Raw genomic sequence first — 20,808 nt, 5'->3', positions numbered from 1 at the left:
AGAAAATGAAGAAAATGAAAAAAGTAAATGGTAATCATAAAAATGATATTTGTTCATTTTATCTCGGATTTTCTTTTGAGTATCTGATGGAATCTATGTCGTCACGTCTGAATGACGTCCTTCCACGTTAAATCCGGGTGGTCGTGTACTTTGCAGAAGCACACACAAAGATCCGCCGCGCTTCGGATCTATGCGGCTACGCGTGCGTCCTGCAGGATATATTCACGGCCGACGCAATCGACGCCGTCGCCACTGCCGCGGCTAAAACCCGGCTCGTGGATTCAGTACCCCTGGCGGAAGTGTCGTTAAACAACGCGTCGTCAACTTCACAACCACGACTCTCCGACACATTACCACAAATTTCAAGCAAAAAGACGAAAATATTCATAAAACGTAATTTTTAAGGAAGTAATGTAATTTCGAAATTGTAAAAAAACCAACAAAAATTAGTAAGAAAACTTAATTGATTTTGTTGAACAAAAGACGGATACGTTTTAAAATCCTCACTTCAAAGGATAAAAAGCTGTCGTTGGAGGGTTTCTGAAGATTTTTCGGTGATGTCATAATCGTATTAACTGCGAGGCGTCCGGATTTTGGGGATTCCGTGATAGTTTCCAACACGAATTGACTAGACACAAGATAACGGGTAAATATTTATAAAGATTTTTATGATATATTGATGTTAATCGTGATTACTAAAATGTTTGTGTCATGTTTTCCTATATTAAGAGAATTATTGATTTACCTTCAATCAGTTAATTTGTTACGGAAGATGGTGACATAACTCCGTAGAATCTCTTCTTTTCACAATAACATTATATTTGACATAATTTGTCTATTATCAAAATTTGTGATTTACTCTATGTGGCCTAATAAATATATTCAACTAATTTAAGTTGATAATAATTTTTAATGACTAGGAGGGTTTAAGTTGCTAATTAGTTTTGAGAAAAACTGGTATAAGTATATTTTATTGCATGTCATAATAAAATTACATCTCCGTTGTACATAAAAAAAGTACTTATATGTAATTATGCGACAAATAATAAAATTGAAATATAAAATATAAAAAAGAACAAAACGTTTGGATCAATACCGAGAATAATAAAAAAACTTTTGCATTATTAATAACATTCGGAATTAAGTACTCATCAAGCACAAACATTTTTTTTTGTACCATTACTTTTATAAATAATAAACTAAGTTAATAAAGATCGATAATTTACGTTACGTTTTATTGATTACACATGTTGAAAATAATTATCGAAGAAAAGTAATGGAACTGTGCCACCTGTCGCATCTGCTCGTACTTCTTAAAATATTTACCCCCATAAAGTTCAAGAAAGAAGGACATGACGAACCCAATATAAAGTTACCCAAGTAGTACAACAAAAGGAATCAACATTATATTTTAAAGTGTGGTTTCTCGAACTTGTGTTTTAAGTACAATTCGCAAGGTACAATTTATAATTTATAAACCTACAAAAGTTTTCTTTACAAAAATTACGAGTTTGGTACATTGAATAAACGTATATTAATTATTACCGAGTTTTCATAAATTTTAGCCGAGCTTCTCTTAGGCCCACTTTTACCACCTCTTGATAAATTTATCCGATAGATAATTACCATGGTTACAGCGGTTTTAAGCGCTCTCATTGGCTAAGGCCCACTTTTACCATCCTCCTGATAAACTATGTAAAGGATAGTTGCCATGGTTACGGCGATTTTAAGCACTCTCATTGGCTAAGAGCGGGATTTATCTATCGGATAAATTTATCAAGAGGTGGTAAAAGTGGGCCTAAGAGCGCCAATTTATCTATCGGTTAAATTTATCAAGAGTGGTAAAAGTGGGCCTTAGACGGCTAAACCGTAACTTTTTAGTTCTAAGTCTAGTATTAGTTCTATTCTTAGTTCAAGAAAAATTTACAACAATCTAGCGCTGAATAACAACTAAAACTAGAACTAACACTAGACTTAGAACTAGAAACATTCGTGTTTAGCCGTCTTAAGAGACGTACGGCTAAACTCGAATGTTTCTAGTTCTAGGTCTAGTGTTAGTTCTACGTTTAGTTCAATAAAAATATACAACAATCTAGCACTAAATAACAACTAAAACTAGAACTAACACTATACCTCAAACTAGAAACATTCGGGTTTAGCCGCACGTCTCTCAAGACGGCTAAACCCGAATGATTCTAGTTCTAGGTATAGTGTTAGGTCTAGTAACAGTGCTAGTGTAAAACTAGAATTAATACTAGACCTAGAACTAGAAAGTATCGGGTTTAGCCGTGCGTATGGCTGATAATAATAAAATAACAAAAACTAGAACTACCGTCCTTGATTTATAACTCGGGAAATACCACTAGTTTATCTAGAATATGGAATTGAGCATCTTGGGGAATAACTTGAGTTGGATTCTATCTATGAGCGCTAAAATTTAAATTTTAATACTTTTTGCAAAATTTAATACTACAAATCAAAAAAAAAATTATTTATAATAAAAAATTTACTTCATATTTTGTGTAATCCTATAAAAAGTAATTTTCATTTCATCCATATACATTAGAATTATTAACAAAGACAGATTGCAAGGAATATTAGGATTATGTGATTTGACTTTCCCGAAGCTATTGATATGCTTCGATGTTTAGTACTGCTTTTAATACAAGTTTCTCCGAGTTGGCTGTGGATCATTTTGCGAATGTAACCCGTAATTAGAGTGTTGAACTTGACTCTAATTTGAGATTAAAGAAGCATTTCAGTAGTCTTCTTCAGTAAGATTATTTCGACCTAAAGCAAAGGTTAAGTGTTCTTTTATGTGAAGCATTTAGATAGTAATCCATCTTAAATTACGGGGATTAATTTTACTATTTATAAACAAGTATTTCCAAATACAGCTGTATGGATCAGTTGATGTATCGCGTGTTTATTTATATTATGAAATGTATACACAAAATTTGTTTTATACATAGATAAAAGAATTCTGTATTGACAGAGCATCTTTCTCGTTAATTTCTTTTTGCTTAATATATCCATCGGGTTATAACGTTATTGGCCTTCCGATTTCATCCGCATCTTTCCATGAATCCTTCCTCCTTGTGTTGTCTAGTTTGTACAACTTTTTTAGTGTTCTTTATGTCTTATCCTGTATTGGTCACACTTCATAGCTGCAGGTTATTATACATCTAATTATTGAATTGTATATTCTGCTTGCTTTTTTATTATATGTTTATCGCCTCGTCAAGTGGTTTGGTGTTTTGTTTGCCGGAAATAGACAAATCTTGCTGTTCTTCTCCAATATACATGTATTCTGTTATTTGCAAATTAAACTCTAAGTCTCATTTACCATATTCTTCAATTAGTGTGTATCATATATTCCGCACCATCAATATCCTGTGCAATCACAACTCGATCGTCACCAAATTGTCAAGGTGTATCATTTCTCTACTAAGAAAAAGACCCCAAAAACATGGGCGCAGGGCGTGAAAGATGTGATGACAGCTAGACAATGAGCTAGGGAATGCACAAGATAGACAAAAATGGCATGTTGGTCGCGATGATACGCTGCATGCTGTATTAAATCGCTATAATGTGAGGATTTATATAAGTGTTCTGTAAAGCTTTTCAGAATTTTATTACAGAAATACTGTCATATGCTTTTCTTAGATCTACAAATAACAAATGCACTTCCTAGTCATACGCTATTTTCTTTTCTATGATTTGAATTAATATAAGCAGATGGCCAATAGTGTATAATCTTTCGAACAACAAATTTCATACAAGCAATTATCATTTGAATAACTTAAGTAACATAATAATTACTGTTTATGCAACCCATTTTACCCCACAATTTCATTTAGGCCTGTTTTGGTTCATGAGTTCTGTAATTGCGAAGAGTTCTGAACTTTTCTGCGCATACATAATGCATATTAAATATATGCGCAGAAAGATTTAGAACTGCTCAGAACTTCAGAACTCTTGAACCAAAATAGGCGTATTATAAAAATTTGTTAACCAGTTCGGAAGCGCTCTCTTGCGAAGACACGACGTGTTCAAAAAAATTATTGTATTATACAGTGTTTGTGGGAGACGAAATAATTAAAGTGAGCCTTCTTTTTATTAATCTTTTACTTTTATTTATCTTATCCATTTAGCGGATAAAATTGAATCAACACCTTTTTATTTGAATCTGTTTTTTTTGCTGCGCAGTTTCAATTACCATGATCAATTATTGATTCTTAACTTTATAAGACTATATTTCCTGTTTAGTTATTTTGATTTTACATTGTCAATTTCATAGTCAATTCTAGATATAATTATTCAACGAGAACTTAATTCTAAGATTTATTCTAAGAGTAAGTCGTATTTGAACGGTAACAAAAATATGTTTATAGTACTTTCATGTGATTGCGCGTTTTTCGCATTATTTATCACAGTGATGAATGGATATCTTAAAATCTAACTTTTGAATATTTATTTAAAGAGGATTAAAAGAATATATATTTTAAAATAGTTCTTTTTACGACAGCTAGACATGAAATATTACTTTTAACTTTATAACTTTTTGACTTAACACATTTTTTCCTTACCTCTTTTATTAGCTTTTAATTCTATTGAAATAATCACTTTATTATTAAGAGTATTAATTTTAGCATTTTAAATATAAAACTACACTATTAATATGACCGTCACATTAAACGTATCACTATTAACCATTGTTACGGTTATAACAATGTAATCTTTATTACTTTTGTTGCAAGAAATATCCATAAAATTCGTTTCATAACCAATTTTCATTTTATTTAGGATCGTAGTTTGATATGCTCTTAATTTAACAAGTACAGTAAAACTACGATATAACGGACCTCGTTAAAACGGACTTCGGATATAACGGACAAAATAGATAGAATCGAGTTGGATAGAATCTAACTCGATTGGATTGTGTTCACAAGTTGCTGTATTTCATGTTCATAGATAAACTCGGGGTATTCCCCAAGTTCTCTATACGATGTATAAACCAAGAAAGGTAGTTGTAGTTTTAATTGTTGCTCAACCCTATATATTTTTCATGGAACTAAAACTAGAACTAACACTAGACCTAGAACTAGAAAGTTTCGGGTTTAGCCGTGCGTCTTCAGAGTTTTCAGTTCTAGTTTTGCACCAGCACTTTTACTAAAACTAACACTATACCTAGAAGTAGAATCATTCGGGTTTAGCCGTCTTGAGAGACGTGCGGCTAAACCCGAATGTTTCTAGTTCTAGGTATAGTGTTAGTTCTAGTTTTAGTTGTTATTTAGTGCTACGTTGTTGTATATTTTTATTGAACTAAAAGTAGAACTAACACTAGAACTAGCACTAGAAACATTCGGATTTAGCCGTCTTAAGAGACGTACTTCTAAATTCGAATGTTTCTAGTACTAGATCTAGTGTTAGTTCTAGTTTTGCACTAGCACTATTACTAGAACTAACACTATACCTAGAAGTAGAATCATTCGGGTTTAGCCGTCTTGAGAGACGTGCGGCTAAACCCGAATGTTTCTAGTTCTAGGTATAGTGTTAGTTCTAGTTTTACTTGTTATTTAGTGCTAGATTGCTGTATATTTTCATTGAACTAAAAGTAGAACTAACTAATAGAGAACGCAACGATTTTAATTTAATAAAACTTGACCAATATATTAGTTTACTACTACCTGCATAATGTTCTAATTTAGATAAGCGCTTGGGAAAAGAAGCTTTCGTGGAAATTTGTAGTTTGTATAATCAAAAAATAGCACAGTAAATTCCTCGAATGAGAATTTTACGGCAACTCGGAAAAAGAATGACATAAACCGTAATTCAATTGGACACCTTACCGTAATCCGATTGGTGCTGTTGTTGATATTGTAGTGGACGAAAGTTTTATTCCCAACATTTTGGAAAAGCGTAATTGCGTGACGCGTTTTTTGGATTTATGAAATTCTCACTCAACTCAACAGATTATTTTTTTTTTCGTTTTTTTGGCGAACGTTCAAATCTTTATTTTTGGTAACATTCAGATGGTTTTGCGATTGTTGTGTCAGATGTGAAAAGTATTTTGATACATGTAAGTGTGAAATTTGAAGCTTAAATGGATAAATAAGGTATTTTTTTTTGTTAGATAAAATCGATTACAAGTTACTTAACAACGTGAAATTAATAATTTCTAGCTTTTATCTCACTTTAATAGATATTCCAAGCATCGCTTTCGCCAGCAAAATATTGATTGATATTTCTCAATAACTAAATTTTCAGAATTATTCTACAAACGACACGTGCAATAAAATAAAACCTTATTTCAGTAATATTTGAAATGTTTGGAAATACGATTCAATTCACAGTATACATTACGTATTTATAGAGTGACGTGGTATGTTCGAATATTAAATTAAAATCAATGTAGCTTTCGTGAAAATTCCCGGAATTTTCAACGGGAGAATCGCGGTATGCACGAAATTGCACGAAACTGCGGTTCAGTTCAATTTGGTGCAAAATCAATGTTGCCGTTAAGAACATCCCATGGCCAAAAATATCTACGCGAATTTTATAGGGATATCGCGTGGTGCATGCAAACCATGGAGATGGTTGTGTCTTTTAATGGTGAATATTGGGTAGTAACCGAATTAGGGGTTGTTCAATCTCAATTTATATTCATTTCACACGACAAAAAAAAAGTTCTGTTTTTCAGTTTTATAAATCGAAATTATCGGGCTAAATTGACTTTCAAAATACTTTTCAGGGGTGTAATACCAACCAACGTCCTGCATGAGAATGTTTTCAAACCCGTAAAAGCAGCACTGCATTGGGAACACGGTGCTGATAACGGGCTTTAAAGGAAATTGTATTTACGTAAATATGACCCAAATATTACATCGTGGGCGTTTAATGAAACTTGGAGAGTACGAAATTTCGTTTGACTTTAAATTTATAAAGTTTTGAAACACTTCTTTTTTTCAGTTACATTTAAGTTAAATTTATGTTGTATATAATAACAAGACCATTTTAATTTCTGCCAACTTTAGCTGGTTTACAACAAATTTTAGATCCATTTCAATTAATTCTAGCTTCATTTCAATCAAACCTAATTTAATTTGAACTTCCGCATTCTTCATTTACTCAAATTTAGCTTTTGAAATTTACTGAAAAAGAAAGTAATCTTTTATTTTTAAACTGTGTACTTGTTTATGGTAGATTTATGAGATCGAAATGTTATGACAAGCTCAAAAGTGTATCATACTTTTGTATTATGTATATAACTTTTTTCCTACTTAACTTTTTGATTTAAAATTCTCACACAGAGTTTCGGGAGGTATTTCACATGCTTCAAACATGTTTTGAAGATCAAATACACACTAATTTTTATAAACAAAATAATTTATCAAAATAACGCAAAATGATAAATCCATCAATCGTGAAAACACAAGATATTTCCAAAAGCTCTGAACTCTGGAGTAGAGGTTGTAGAGTTGAGGTTCGGAGACTGGCTGGGCCAGTTCATTACAGCCCAACGAGTCTCGGAGCGTTCAGTCTTCTCTTGATCCACAGAAGGCTGTGAAACCCAACCCAACCAAAACCCAATCCAACCTAACCCAACTCAACCCAACCAAAACCCAACCCAACCCTCTACCTGCAATCCACAACTCATTCAATGCTCATAATTCACGTTCAATGTCCACTGCGTCAATGTCCTAAATCTGGGATTGCTCCTGCTCAGCTGTATGGCGTTCCTGTCCTCGAGGGAGTGGTAATTTTTGGTCTTCCTAGACGTTTTTTCATCACAAAGCCTCCCTGGGTTCCCAAATTCTTAAGAACTCTGGATACAGCAGATTGGGTGATCAAAAACTGTTCTGCTAGCTGCGTCTGTGTCATCTTCTGACGCCAGCTTTTTACGATCGCCTTCTGCATCCTGTGTTCTTTCATCTTCCCATGTTTGTAAACCCAGAAAAATAAAGTCTCATATGTCCGAAAATAAATTTTCGGAAAAATATTGAAACAGCTTTAAGTTTAGAAATATTGTGTAGGAAAATGATTTTGATTGAAAATTTGATACACTTTTGTGCAGCACTGTATTTAATTCAACAATAGGTGACTTAATTATAAAATACAAAACGTAAAATTAACTCGATTTAATTACTAAATTGGAACGTTGTAGGTTAATTACGGGACGTTTACAGTTTCGTACTTTGTGAATTACAGCAATTCTAGAGGTGCTCACCATGTTTTCGTTTACATGCAAATTTATCAAGGCTCGTTTATTGACGTAGCTAATTTGTAATTTGAAATAGCAAACTTTTACTATTCGCCCCCAACCGTGTTGACTAAAATAGAGTAGTTGGTGATGACGTTTTTGTTTGAAAAGTTTACTTTATGAGATAAAAAGTCCAAAACGTATAAATTTAAAAAAAGTTAAATATAAAATTAAATAAAAACGTGATTACATGGGAGATGGCATGAGATCAAAAAGGATTCCACATAGGTCAGTGCGCAAAGCTCGTAACAGTATTGATTTTGATTCTGCACTAGATAACGGGTTTCGAAAGCGGTTTCCGCTATCAATCGGTCAAATGCGTCGCATTAAGCTCATTAACGGTTTAATTAAAATTTCTTAATCATCAACATGATATTAATTAAAAAATAAATTGAAATTAAAATTTTCTATTTTATTTGATTCTTTTATATTGTTAAAGACATAAAATTTAATTCTTATTTGTTGCGAAATTGTGTTTGGTAAAGGTTTTACAAGGATTTGTGGGTAAAGATTTAGGACTCTTTGAAAATCCTTCCTTAGCTACTTGAGGAGACAACTTCCTAAAGTTATCGATTGGGTTTTAAAATATCTAACGTCAGCTAAACTGTGAGTGGTTGTAAAACTTTGAAAGAAATCACAGCAAATCTCTGAGATTTATACATCATCTCTTAAGATATTTTAAAATCTCCTTAAAATTAGAAAAGCTTTAACACATCATATAACGTATATGATATTCATAACATTTAAAATTTTCACCCACTTGAATAACATTGAGTTCTTCCACGCTAAACTGAATAACCCAGTTGAATAAATGAATATAATTTGAATTTATTTTTAGAAATTAATTTATTTTGTTCAATAGTTTACAGATTGATAAATGGCAATGGACCAGCACAATTTGGTGCTGTGTCGAAGGTGATCACCGTGCGGTTATGGGGCCAAGGCTTCAAAGTCGTGGCCCTGCATCAAAATCGTCATCAAAGTCACCATCAGATCCATCGTCAAAGTCGCCACCATAGGAAACCGTACCAGCGAGATCGTGATCATGATTCATCCGCGGGACACCTCGACGATGATCGCTTTCGGCGGTTCAGAAGACGAGGTCATCTTCTCGCTGGAATCGCTCACGCAAGCAGCCATAATATTTATTATGGGTGTGGCGATCATCGTTGCGAATGTCCTAGTCATTGCTACTTTTGTCAACTATAGAGGTATGCATAAAACACGTAATTATGAATTTTTATTATCTTTTAATACGTCGTGTGCTAATCTCTCTTTATCTGTGCAGTAATTACTGCGTATATTGCTTATTATTTATTTGTGAAAAGCTTTCGCAACGGTCGTTAGCTTAATTGATACTGCCGCATTGGGCTTTACTCCGTTTTACAACGATCTGGAAAATTGGAGGGCTTTAAACATGTATGTTTTAGATGGTTGGCTTCCTCTATTTACGTTCAATTAGCGTTACGTTATTTCTGTTCAGGGAAATGTATTTTGTTTTTGGGGTTTGGCATAAAAGCAAATGAGTTCTTTAGGATGTCAATAAAGCTTTGGTTCAAAATCTACTATTCTAACTTGTCCTATTTAAATACGAACAAACAATTTTAATAATATAAATTTGCAAAATTATACAGCATATATGATTCAACATTTAAAAATACTTATACAAATACATTAATAAAAATGTATTAAAACATGCATGATTACAAGATTCAAGCTTAGGTTTTATTGAGAGCGCTCTTGTTACATCGAAGCTCCTTCTTCGTGTTTTCTAGTACTAATCAATTCTTTTTCTAGCGAGGAGAAGGGTTGTTAAAAAATTATCTTCTACTTCTATGGCTCTACAGATCAAGTCGTGCCCTTGCCTCCCTTAATCTTTGTTTCCACTCTTCCTTGTTCGACGCTGTCCCTTTTATTTATTTCAAAACACTCACTATCTTGATTAAATTTCCAAAAAGTATTTTTTTTTTGTTTTATGGCATCCTTTGGATGCATCTGATATACATCTACTTGCTGCTTCACGGGTGTATAAGATCCGTTTAACTAAATTTGCGGTTAAACGTTTTCTTCTTTCCTCGTGGCATTATCCACTTTGAAATTATCAGCGCTTATATCTAAGTTTTTCAAAAAATTTAACTTCTGCGCAGAAATGTCGATATCCATGTCTGCTTTTAAATATTGCTCTCCGTAATCTTCATCTTATCCACGAACACTTATTGTAGGTATTGAGTAGGTGTTTCACATTACTCTCGATATTATCATAAAGTTATAGTATTTTTCTTACAGTAAACAGATGCCATTTCATGTGATGCAGACGATTTTATATTATCGACAATATTTAGCAAAATATTCTTCACGAACTTACTATACAAGCTTTATTCATTTCTGCTTTATTTTCACCTTTACATTTCCTTTTTTAAGTTACCTTCTTCCGACAGAGATTTGATCGACCCATTTTATATAAGAAACATGTAAAAATGGCTTAAATTAAAACATATTTACATGTGTTTTAATTTAAGTCAAGGATGTCTCCGATTAGACGCAATATGTGTTAATCAATATTTTGTTGAGATGGTAATTATTCTATTTACTGTCTTAATAAATACAAAATTAATTGCTCCTAATTATTGTAATTATAGTCGAACGGAAAAGGCCAGGAAGTTAGTGAGCAGCATAAAATAAGATTTATGACTTTATTTCTAATTACTTTAAATGATGATCTTTTAATTGTATTGTGTATTATGCACATGTTATTTTTTTAAATTCGCTATAAAGTTGTTTTCTTGAAGGATCCTTGTGGAAATATTACCAATTATTAATTAAAGTATCCTCTTTTTAATACAAAAAGCCGTTTTGAAAAATTTTGAAAAATTTTTTGAAATAATCGACAATTTTTTCGAATTTTGTAATTTCCGCCGATTAAGTTTTAAAAATTCGTATAACATCCATTTCTTGGAATAAAAGTATGAAAATTTCCCAAAATGTTAATAAAAGCGCCCTCTTTCCAATGAACCAACATGTTTTGAAAAATAACTTTTAGTTTTTGAGGAAATAACATTTGCAGTTTTGATAAAATTTTCGATATTGCAATATTCATCGATAACTTTCAAAATTCGCTATAAAATTAATTTCTTGAAGGATTCTTGTGGAACTATCACCAATTATTAATTAAAGTATCCTCTTTTTAATACAAAAAGCCGTTTTGAAAAATCACTTTTAGTTCTTGAGAAATAAATTTTTAAAATAATCGACAATTTTTTCGAATTTTGTAATTTCCGCCGATTAAGTTTTAAAAATTCGTATAAAATCCATTTCTTGGAATACAAGTATGAAAATTTTCCAAAATGTTAATAAAAGTGCCCTCTTTTCAATGAACCAACACGTTTTGAAAAATAACTTTTAGTTTTTGAGAAAATAATATTTGCAGTTTTGATAAAATTTTCGATGTTGCAATTTTCATCGATAACTTTCAAAATTCGCTATAAAATTAATTTCTTGAAGGATCCTTGTGGAAATATCACCAATTATTAATTAAAGTATCCTCTTTTTAATACAAAAAGCCGTTTTGAAAAATCACTTTTAGTTCTTGAGAAATAAACTTTTGAAATGATCGACAATATTTTCGAATTTTGCAATTTTCGCCGATTAAGTTTTAAAAATTCGTATAAAATCCATTTCTTGGAATACAAGTATGAAAATTTCCCAAAATGTTAATAAAAGTGCCCTCTTTCCAATAAACCAACACGTTTAGAAAAATAACTTTTAGTTTTTGAGAAAATAATATTTGCAGTTTTGATAAAATTTTCGATGTTGCAATTTTCATCGATAACTTTCAAAATTTGCTATAAAATTCATTTCCTGAAGGATCCTTGTGGAAATATCACCAATTATTAATTACAGTATCCTCTTTTTAATACAAAAAGCCGTTTTGAAAAATCACTTTTAGTTTTTGAGAAATAAATTTTTAAAATAATCGACAATTTTTTCGAATTTTGTAATTTCCGCCGATTAAGTTTTAAAAATTCGTATAAAATCCATTTCTTGGAATACAAGTATGAAAATTTCCCAAAATGTTAATAAAAGTGCCCTCTTTCCAATGAACCAACACGTTTTGAAAAATAATTTTTAGTTTTTGAGAAAACAATATTTGAAGTTTTGATAAAATTTTCGATGTTGCAATTTTCATCGATAACTTTCAAAATTCGCTATACAATTAATTTCTTGAAGGATCCTTGTGGAAATATCACCAATTATTAATTACAGTATCCTCTTTTTAATACAAAAAGCCGTTTTGAAAAATCACTTTTAGTTTTTGAGAAATAAATTTTTAAAATAATCGACAATTTTTTCGAATTTTGTAATTTCCGCCGATTAAGTTTTAAAAATTCGTATAAAATCCATTTCTTGGAATACAAGTATGAAAATTTCCCAAAATTTTAATAAAAGTGCCCTCTTTCCAATGAACCAACACGTTTTGAAAAATAATTTTTAGTTTTTGAGAAAACAATATTTGAAGTTTTGATAAAATTTTCGATGTTGCAATTTTCATCGATAACTTTCAAAATTCGCTATACAATTAATTTCTTGAAGGATCCTTGTGGAAATATCACCAATTATTAATTAAAGTATCCGATTTTCCGAATCAGTAGTGTGTATTGTTAAAAGTTAAATAGAAATAATTAGGTGCAATTTATCAGGTGTAATCTTACAATTAGCATCAGTTAACTAAAGGAATTAATTGGCATATGCATATGGTATGGTATCGATTGAATGATTTGCAAATTAGGTACCCAGCAGGTGTAGTTGATCGATTGATTGAATGTTGAGTGACGCCGTTCCAATTAGTTTCACCGACAGTTTTCCTATTAATTATAAATTGGAATTGATTTTATGACTTCAAAAGCAATTTCGAACGTTTGAATAACTACTACTACAAATGTTCTTCAAGCATAAACAATGTGTCGCATAATGAGCTGTGTGCATATTACAGATGTTATGTTGGAAAGCGATACGTTATTTCCAGTACAATTTAATTTTGGCTTATAGCCAAGAGTATATAAATTTAATATATTTAGCAAAATAATAATCGATAACCCTACAATTTAACCTTCACTCTGGCGTTTTGCCGCGATATAAAGCCCATTATTTTATATCACATGCACCACGGTATTTTTATTGTCCCGTATTTGGCAGATAAATTACGGCTTGCATTTTATGATTCATATGCGTGAAGCTAACCGGTATGACCTTAAAAGCTTTTCTTTTGTGAATTATTGCTAAAATGTAGCCGAAAAATGTTCCCTCTAATATCATTTTTAAATCGATATTTCAACTATGTGAATCACGTTAAATTTCACTGAAATTCAGAAATAAATTGTGAAATTCAAGCTTTGTACGTTGGTTTTTCGCAGTTTTCAATTAATCCTTTGTAGTGTAAATCAACAATAACATACGTAAACAAGATTAAATTTCATATTAAAACATTTTTGCTTATTCAAAAAAAAGGGAACATAAAAATATGGAGAGAAAAACAAGATGATATTTATTATCGCAAAAACAACTATAATTCTCGAATTCGATTCTATAAATTATGAAACCGAGCAAGCGGGAACTAAATGGCCATTTATCAGAGACGTACGTCGGGTACAGCGGGGAGAGATATCTTACCGAAAGTTTGCGAGGGCCTTGAATGGAAAGTTGGTGGAAACATCCGCCACATTTTCACGAAAAGCACTTTTCTCGCTCTCTCTCGGATTAACATTTGTTCCGGTTGCCGACGACGGATTCAAAGAATAACAACTATTTTTAAAAGAAACTCAAAAGATTTCAAGAGTCGATACTTACTTTAAGAATTTCAACACTTTAATACTAGAATATAATTTACTTATAATTTTGTTTGCTTTTTAGGCCAAACTGATGTCATCAACTGTTACCTACTATCATTATCCGTCGCGGATTTACTCTGTGGTTTATTGGTCGTTCCACTTTCCGTATATCCAGCACTAGTTCAACAATGGGTTTATGGAAATGTTGTATGCCGTATAGTTGGTTACGTAGAAGTAACGCTTTGGGCGGTAACCGTTTACACCTTTATGTGGATAAGTGTGGATCGATACTTGGCAGTGAGGAAACCACTTCGATACGAAACCATTCAAACCAAAACTAGATGTCAATGTTGGATGGCATTCACATGGATTTCCGCAGCGATGATGTGCTGTCCGCCACTATTAGGCTTCAACGAACCAAATTTCGACAAAGAATCCTACATCTGCATGTTAAACTGGGGAAATATGGCGGCTTATTCGATCACTTTGGGGATTTTGATCTTAGGTCCCAGTTTGATTACGATCATTTATACTTACACCTACATTTTTAATATGATGAGGAAACTGAAAAGCGGAGTTCCAATCCACGATAAAGAATACGCGACGGCGTTGTCGGAGAATCTGTCGAATCCGAGTCATATTATGTCGTTTGTACTCGTCGCTGTATTTTGGATTTCGTGGACACCGTTTGTTGGGGTCAAATTGTACGAGTACTTTACTGGTGTTAAGTTCCAAATGCCGTTCCTTCATTTTGGTATTGTTTGGATTGGATTTATGAACTCGTTGTGGAAGTCGTTAATTTTGATTTTTTTGAGTCCCCAATTTCGACTCGCTCTAAGGATTTTCTGTATGACGATTTGTTGTCGATATAAAGGACGTATGCAAGCTGAACTTATAGGTAAGAATTAAATTTTGTTTGTCTCTTCGCCCATAGAAATTAATTATACAAAGCCATCAAAAATGATTAATTTAATGTAAATTTTTTTAATATAAAATGACTTTTTTATAGATTTTGGTCGACGTTTTCATTAATAAAAATGGTATTAAAAAATTGATGCCTTATTTGTAACAATAAGTATTAAAGGTAAATATATAAATTGTATTGTTGTTGAGCACATTTGTTGCATATTTGTGTTATATATATGTGTAATACTTATGTTAACTAATGGCTTTGTGTGAAATTTAATTATTGATTAAGAAGTGGTTAAAATTAATCAAATCGAATTTTGTGAGATCTTCATTAAGTACTTAAAATACTCTAACTATCTCCTAATCTGATAAAGTTTTCTGTGTAACTCTAATGAGGTTATTAAAACCATTAATGATTAAATTAATTTTTCATTATAGGTATGGAAGCAGACGACTGACTACCCTTTCCTTTTGGTGGATGTTTTCCATCGACCCGATTTCCTATAACTGGACTCTTTGTCAGAGACTACGAGTATATAATGGCCAAGATCCGTCGACTGTATAACTACTGAATTAAACAAAACAAAAAATAAAATAAAAGAGTAAAAAACTAATTTAACAAAGCTTACGAAAACAGAAAATTTAAAAACATCAATTGATAAAACCGTTGTTATGACTAGAGTTTATCGTCGTAGCTTAGATCGTAAAGACAAAAGCAGTCAATTATAGTTATTACATTCATATATTTGTATATTAATTAATTTAATGATGAAATTCTCGATAAAGTAAAATGATTATATAATTACTATTTAGTGATTTTAGCAGCGCATTTTACCTCGAATATAAAATCAAAGTGACTAAAAGTAAAATCAAAAAGTTTTTTAAAGTACAAATTTTTTCGTTAAGATCTTAATCATCTATTTTTCCAAAATCTGATTACTTTAGTGATTATTTTTTTAATACTGCATAGGATAACACCAATACACACATCTTTGGTAACTTAATCATTTTACTAATCTTACTTAAAATTTTATTAATTAATTAATTACGTGCATTTAATGTGATACCTCTCAAATGAACAATAAATTATCAGGTCGTTAACATACGTGTTGCTTATATCTTTTTCTTTAATGTTTAAATAATAGATTTTTCTTCATCTTTAAGTTAGTTGCTTTTAATAGACTACTAACCATGTATCGTTGCCAAAGATGAAATTATACATTCCAATCAAAAAAAAGTAAAACTAAAAACTATATATTCGCATTTATTGTACAATTTAATGTTATAGATGTGAAACAATATGGATATCAACGAAACCTTTTTATAAGTGTAATTTACGAATTTAGATATGTAAGTGAAAAAAAATTTTAATGTTACTATTATTGTTGCAGTGTGAGATGAAGGATAAATGATGATGTGTTATGATTTGGAAATGAATAGGAAATTTAAACGATCTTTTTATTCACTAAGAATTTATTTTATCAAAGCTTTAATACCAGCTGCTATGGGAAGACCTACTTGAGCTCCTTTTACTGCACCATTACCCTTCAAAAAGAAATTTAAACTAGAATCGGTTATAATTTTTGAACATAAAAAGGGAAAAGTATAATTATGTTAATTTTAGGCTGATTACGAATTTTTTTCAACACTCAAGTTTCTCTTATTTTTATAAGGCATCAATAGATTAACAAGATTTAGATAAACCACAATATTTATTGTGGTTAGGAACAACGTTTGTTTAATTTATTTCTTCTTCTCTTTGTCGGGAAATGTGTACATACCCCAAGAAAAGTGGTAAAAAAAGTAAATAGAACGAACTCTATTAAATAAAAAATATTAAATGGTATGGTCAACACTCAACTTTCTCACATTGATGATAAATTAGCAACCTTTTCTGATAAAAAATACATTTGTTGCAAGTTTAGTTAATGTGGAAGACTAAGTCACATGGAGAGCTGGTTTCCGAAATATAAGAACTCTAAATGAGAGAATGATAGATGATTATTAATTATGGGGAGCGGATTTCTCCTATTCTATATATTTATAACTTCAATGCTCATGTTTCTAAATTTGTTAGGCAGTTGTGCATTGTACTCACTTTTACCAAAATCGAAGGAAAACTTGGATACTTTTTAAATTATCACTTAGAAAACAATCAAGTTTAGCATTGATTAAATTCGAAATGACCTTCCAGTTGTTTGAGGTTGGGTTAGGATTAGATTTATGAGTTGGATATGACCAGTGTTAAGTTAGATTGTTATTAAAAGGAATTATAAATGGGTGAGGTTTGACTGGAATTAGATTGATTCCTTTCAGAGTAAATTTCTGAATACCAAATAAAATAATTAGAAAAATTAAGTGGTTTGTAGTCATGATTAGAAAAATTCATTACAAAACCATTTCTTCTAAATCAATGCTAATTCATCATTGTTAGTTTTTACTGGGTTCATCTTTAGATCTGCCTCACATGACGTAATCCAACCTCATAGCAAATGTTCTGTCGATTTTTTGGTAACTACTTTTATGTTGTCTTGGTAAAAATGTGTTTTGTTAGTGTGGTATGTATGTTCTGGCCAACATTGCTTTTCTATAAAAGAACATAGTCTGAGGCTTTTAGAGGTATTAAGAAGAAATCGCCAATTAGTTGCATTTTACTAAGTGATATCTCTCTCTCTACATAAGACTTAAATTTAACACATATAGAGAATAAAACAAAATACAAAGTCAATCCAATCCGATATTTCGCAATTTTGAACAATATACATTCAATGGTTGTCTCTGCATAAGCCGTGCTTTGGTCGAATCCTGTTAGCAGTTTTCCAGATGCGGCAGGGAAGTCAAAATCAATTGACTTGCTGATGTGTTCACGTGTCGGTTTATTTCCGGGGCTTATTTCCCCAATTCCGTTCTATGTTAAAGTTCTCATTGAGTAGAGTCTTAGCTGTCTTATAGTCTACAGCAGGGTTGGGTTGGGTCTAAATTTGATCATGGTGCATGAAGCTGCTTAAGCTTTGGAATGTAACTGAGCGTAGAAAGCCAGTGTATGGGAGCAGTTTTTCTGCAGCCAGTGATTGTTCGCATGGTGAAATTTATGATGAGCAGTATTCGGCAAACTGTAAAAATCCTAGAGCCGAGTACCGCAGGGTTGAAGCTGTTCTGGGTTCTATCCAAGATCACACCTAGGTACTGTGAAGTTGGTTTGTGCGCCACAGGGTGACCACCAAATTGAATGTCTAGTTGATGTGACCTGTTTGTTATTCTTAGTGAGACCTAAATCATACACTGAATCATTCAATTTTGATAAAATGAATTTCTTAAGGACACATGACTCTTCCATATCAAATCACGAGTTCAAATTTATTCTGCAACTTGTTCATCTTCAGATATGCCTCATATTTCCAATCAACCTTTGCGATGTCCGGGTACAGATAGTGGTTAGTTAGTGTGCTCTGTATGTTCTGGTCAATATATTGAAGCTTTGTTCTTTTAAAAGCTCGTCACTCTAGTATGCACATAGAATTCTAAAGCAACTCCAATTTAACTAGATTTAGAATAGATCTTACAAATAGATCTCAAATCATCTTCAAACTGTCATGAAATGGTTCTTAAATAATTCCTAAAAATACTTTTGTATGAAATAAATAAACTTTTCTTGAAAATCTGAGAAAAAATTCGTAATAAGTATCTAAAATAAACTTGAAAATACTTTTTCTCAACTCGTGCTCAAAGATGAAACTTTGTACTTATATTATTAAAAAGATCTTTTTAGTTTACTCACAATTTTTTTCCAATTTACTTTCTTTTTCTTCTTACAATAAACAATATTATTAATCATTGCTATTACAAATAATATTAATAACAAGACATTAAAAATTTTCATCTTAACAATTAAACAATACACTTGATAATAACAATATGGTTATTAAGAGTACGTAAAAAATCAGTTAAAAAAGCACTGCAAAAAATAATTAAACAGTCCTATCAGGTAATAATAAATAAAATTAGATGTTGTATAATTTATTTAAAAAAAATACAAATTTGGGACTTCAACCGAAACTTATATTGCTCAATTTGTTTTTGCTGTTCGTAAAAGGGCGTGCAAATTAGTTGTAATAGTACAGTAGAGAATAAAAAATTTAAAAATAAATTGATTACTTTAGAAGCTATGTATATTATGGCGTCAAACAATCAATGTTGTTCGCTGTTGCTCGGTTTTCATTAATTCATAAAAAAGCTGCGAAAATATTCTCTTATTAGTATAAGTATAAGAAATTTTGGCATCTAGTTAATAACAACTGTGACATCAATAGCAATTTGAAATTGAGCAATAGCCAATAAAAGTTAAATAAAAAAGTAAACTAAAATTAATAAAATAGAGCCAAAATTTGTATATAATCATATAATATTTTATGGAACGAATGTGCTAATACTTATAAAATTTATGCATGCGAAATTTAGAAGAAACCTAGTTACAAAAATCTAAATGTGTTTAACTTAAAATTTATTTTTAAAACAATTTTATTAAAAAAATATTTGAAAAATTCACTTTATTGTATTTATATTAATAAAAATTGTATCGCTTTTCTAGATAACATAGATAATTATCTATTATAATAGAGGCCGTTTATAACCATAAATATTAAATTATCGGCCATTTCGTGATTAAAATATCCCCGAAAATATGCAAATGACACTATAATATTAAAAATTTTAATGAAAAATGCGTTTATTAACGAAACGAAAAACTTTTAAATAACTTACATTTAACTTAAATATATACAACGTATCCGTGTATAACGTACTTAAGAAGAATAAATTTATGTTTTGAATTTATCGTTCTGACGAGTCAAATCCTGCTGAATCCAAGGTGCAGGCGGTATATGTTTCCAAATGGCCTATTTCATCAAGGGCGCACTCTTGGCAGGCTTCAGTCAATTACATTTTTCGAGGAAAATATAAAAATAAAATCTACCCAAAAAAAATTTAATCCATTTTTATTATTCCTCTAAAAAAGTAAATAATACTAAAACACGTTGCTTGCTACGTATAGCGCTTTTTTGAAAGAAAAAAAATAATAAACAAGATCATGATAATTATTATATCTTATTTAACTGAAAATAAATCCATAATAATAAAATAAAACTATTTATGGAAATAATGTGTCTGGAAATAAATAAATTAATAAACAATCAAGTTAAAAATGTACAAGGCACAAACCAAATATATAAATAAATAAAACTATTATGTGTCAAAAATGTTTTAAATAAACATGTAACATTGCTGAGAGTGCAAGGGTTGATACTAGAAGAATTATTTATTTTCATAGAAATAAAAGTTTTAAATTACATGTTATTTACATAACTAATACTAATAATAGAAGATAAAATTACGGTCATCGTTGTAACCCTTTCAAAAAACTAATGACCTCTTCTTTATATTACTTATTAGATGTACTATTAAAAATTAGTACACAATTAAAGTGTACTATTAAAATGTACTAAATTAGTAGCGTTCGTAGTGCTCTAAATAAAAAAGAAAATATTTAATTACAACATTTGTAGTATGTTTGAGAGACAAAAAAAAACAAAAATGTAATTTATATATTGTAGATAGATTTAGATGATGAAGGGAAAATTATTTAAATACGGTTAAAACGTAATATATGAACGTTTTTGAGCTCACTACAGTCTAATTTTGTACGTAGCACGCTAGTTTTGTACCATAGATATTTGTATGATAAATGTATAAATTTTTTAGAATTACGGGAAAGTGTTCACATGTTATAGCTTCGAATATACAATTATTTTAAAT

The 20,808-nt window shown here is 30.9% G+C and overlaps 1 protein-coding gene across 3 annotated transcripts; it reads left to right on the top strand.

Annotated features, from left to right (window-relative positions):
- Positions 1–275: 275 nt before the first annotated feature.
- Positions 276–20,766, top strand: LOC111425951 (G-protein coupled receptor DopEcR). 3 transcript variants are annotated; one of them, XR_002707760.2, is made up of 5 exons: positions 276–646; positions 9,126–9,474; positions 14,171–14,986; positions 15,098–15,172; positions 15,436–20,766. XR_002707760.2 is itself a non-coding variant. In XM_023060241.2 (4 exons), the coding sequence occupies exons 2-4, from the start codon at positions 9,309–9,311 to the stop codon at positions 15,453–15,455; spliced, it is 1,002 nt and encodes a 333-aa protein (XP_022916009.1). In that variant the 5' UTR covers positions 276–646; positions 9,126–9,308; the 3' UTR covers positions 15,456–20,766. The 3 variants fall into 3 exon arrangements, 1 of the variants encoding a protein (XP_022916009.1); XR_002707761.2 differs by lacking the exon at positions 276–646 and adding an exon at positions 3,946–4,103; XM_023060241.2 differs by lacking the exon at positions 15,098–15,172.
- Positions 20,767–20,808: the final 42 nt, after the last annotated feature.

The sequence above is a fragment of the Onthophagus taurus genome, chromosome 2 (assembly GCF_036711975.1).
Source record: "Onthophagus taurus isolate NC chromosome 2, IU_Otau_3.0, whole genome shotgun sequence".
Classification (NCBI taxonomy): domain Eukaryota; kingdom Metazoa; phylum Arthropoda; class Insecta; order Coleoptera; family Scarabaeidae; genus Onthophagus; species Onthophagus taurus.
This window is presented reverse-complemented; position numbering and strand designations above follow the sequence as displayed.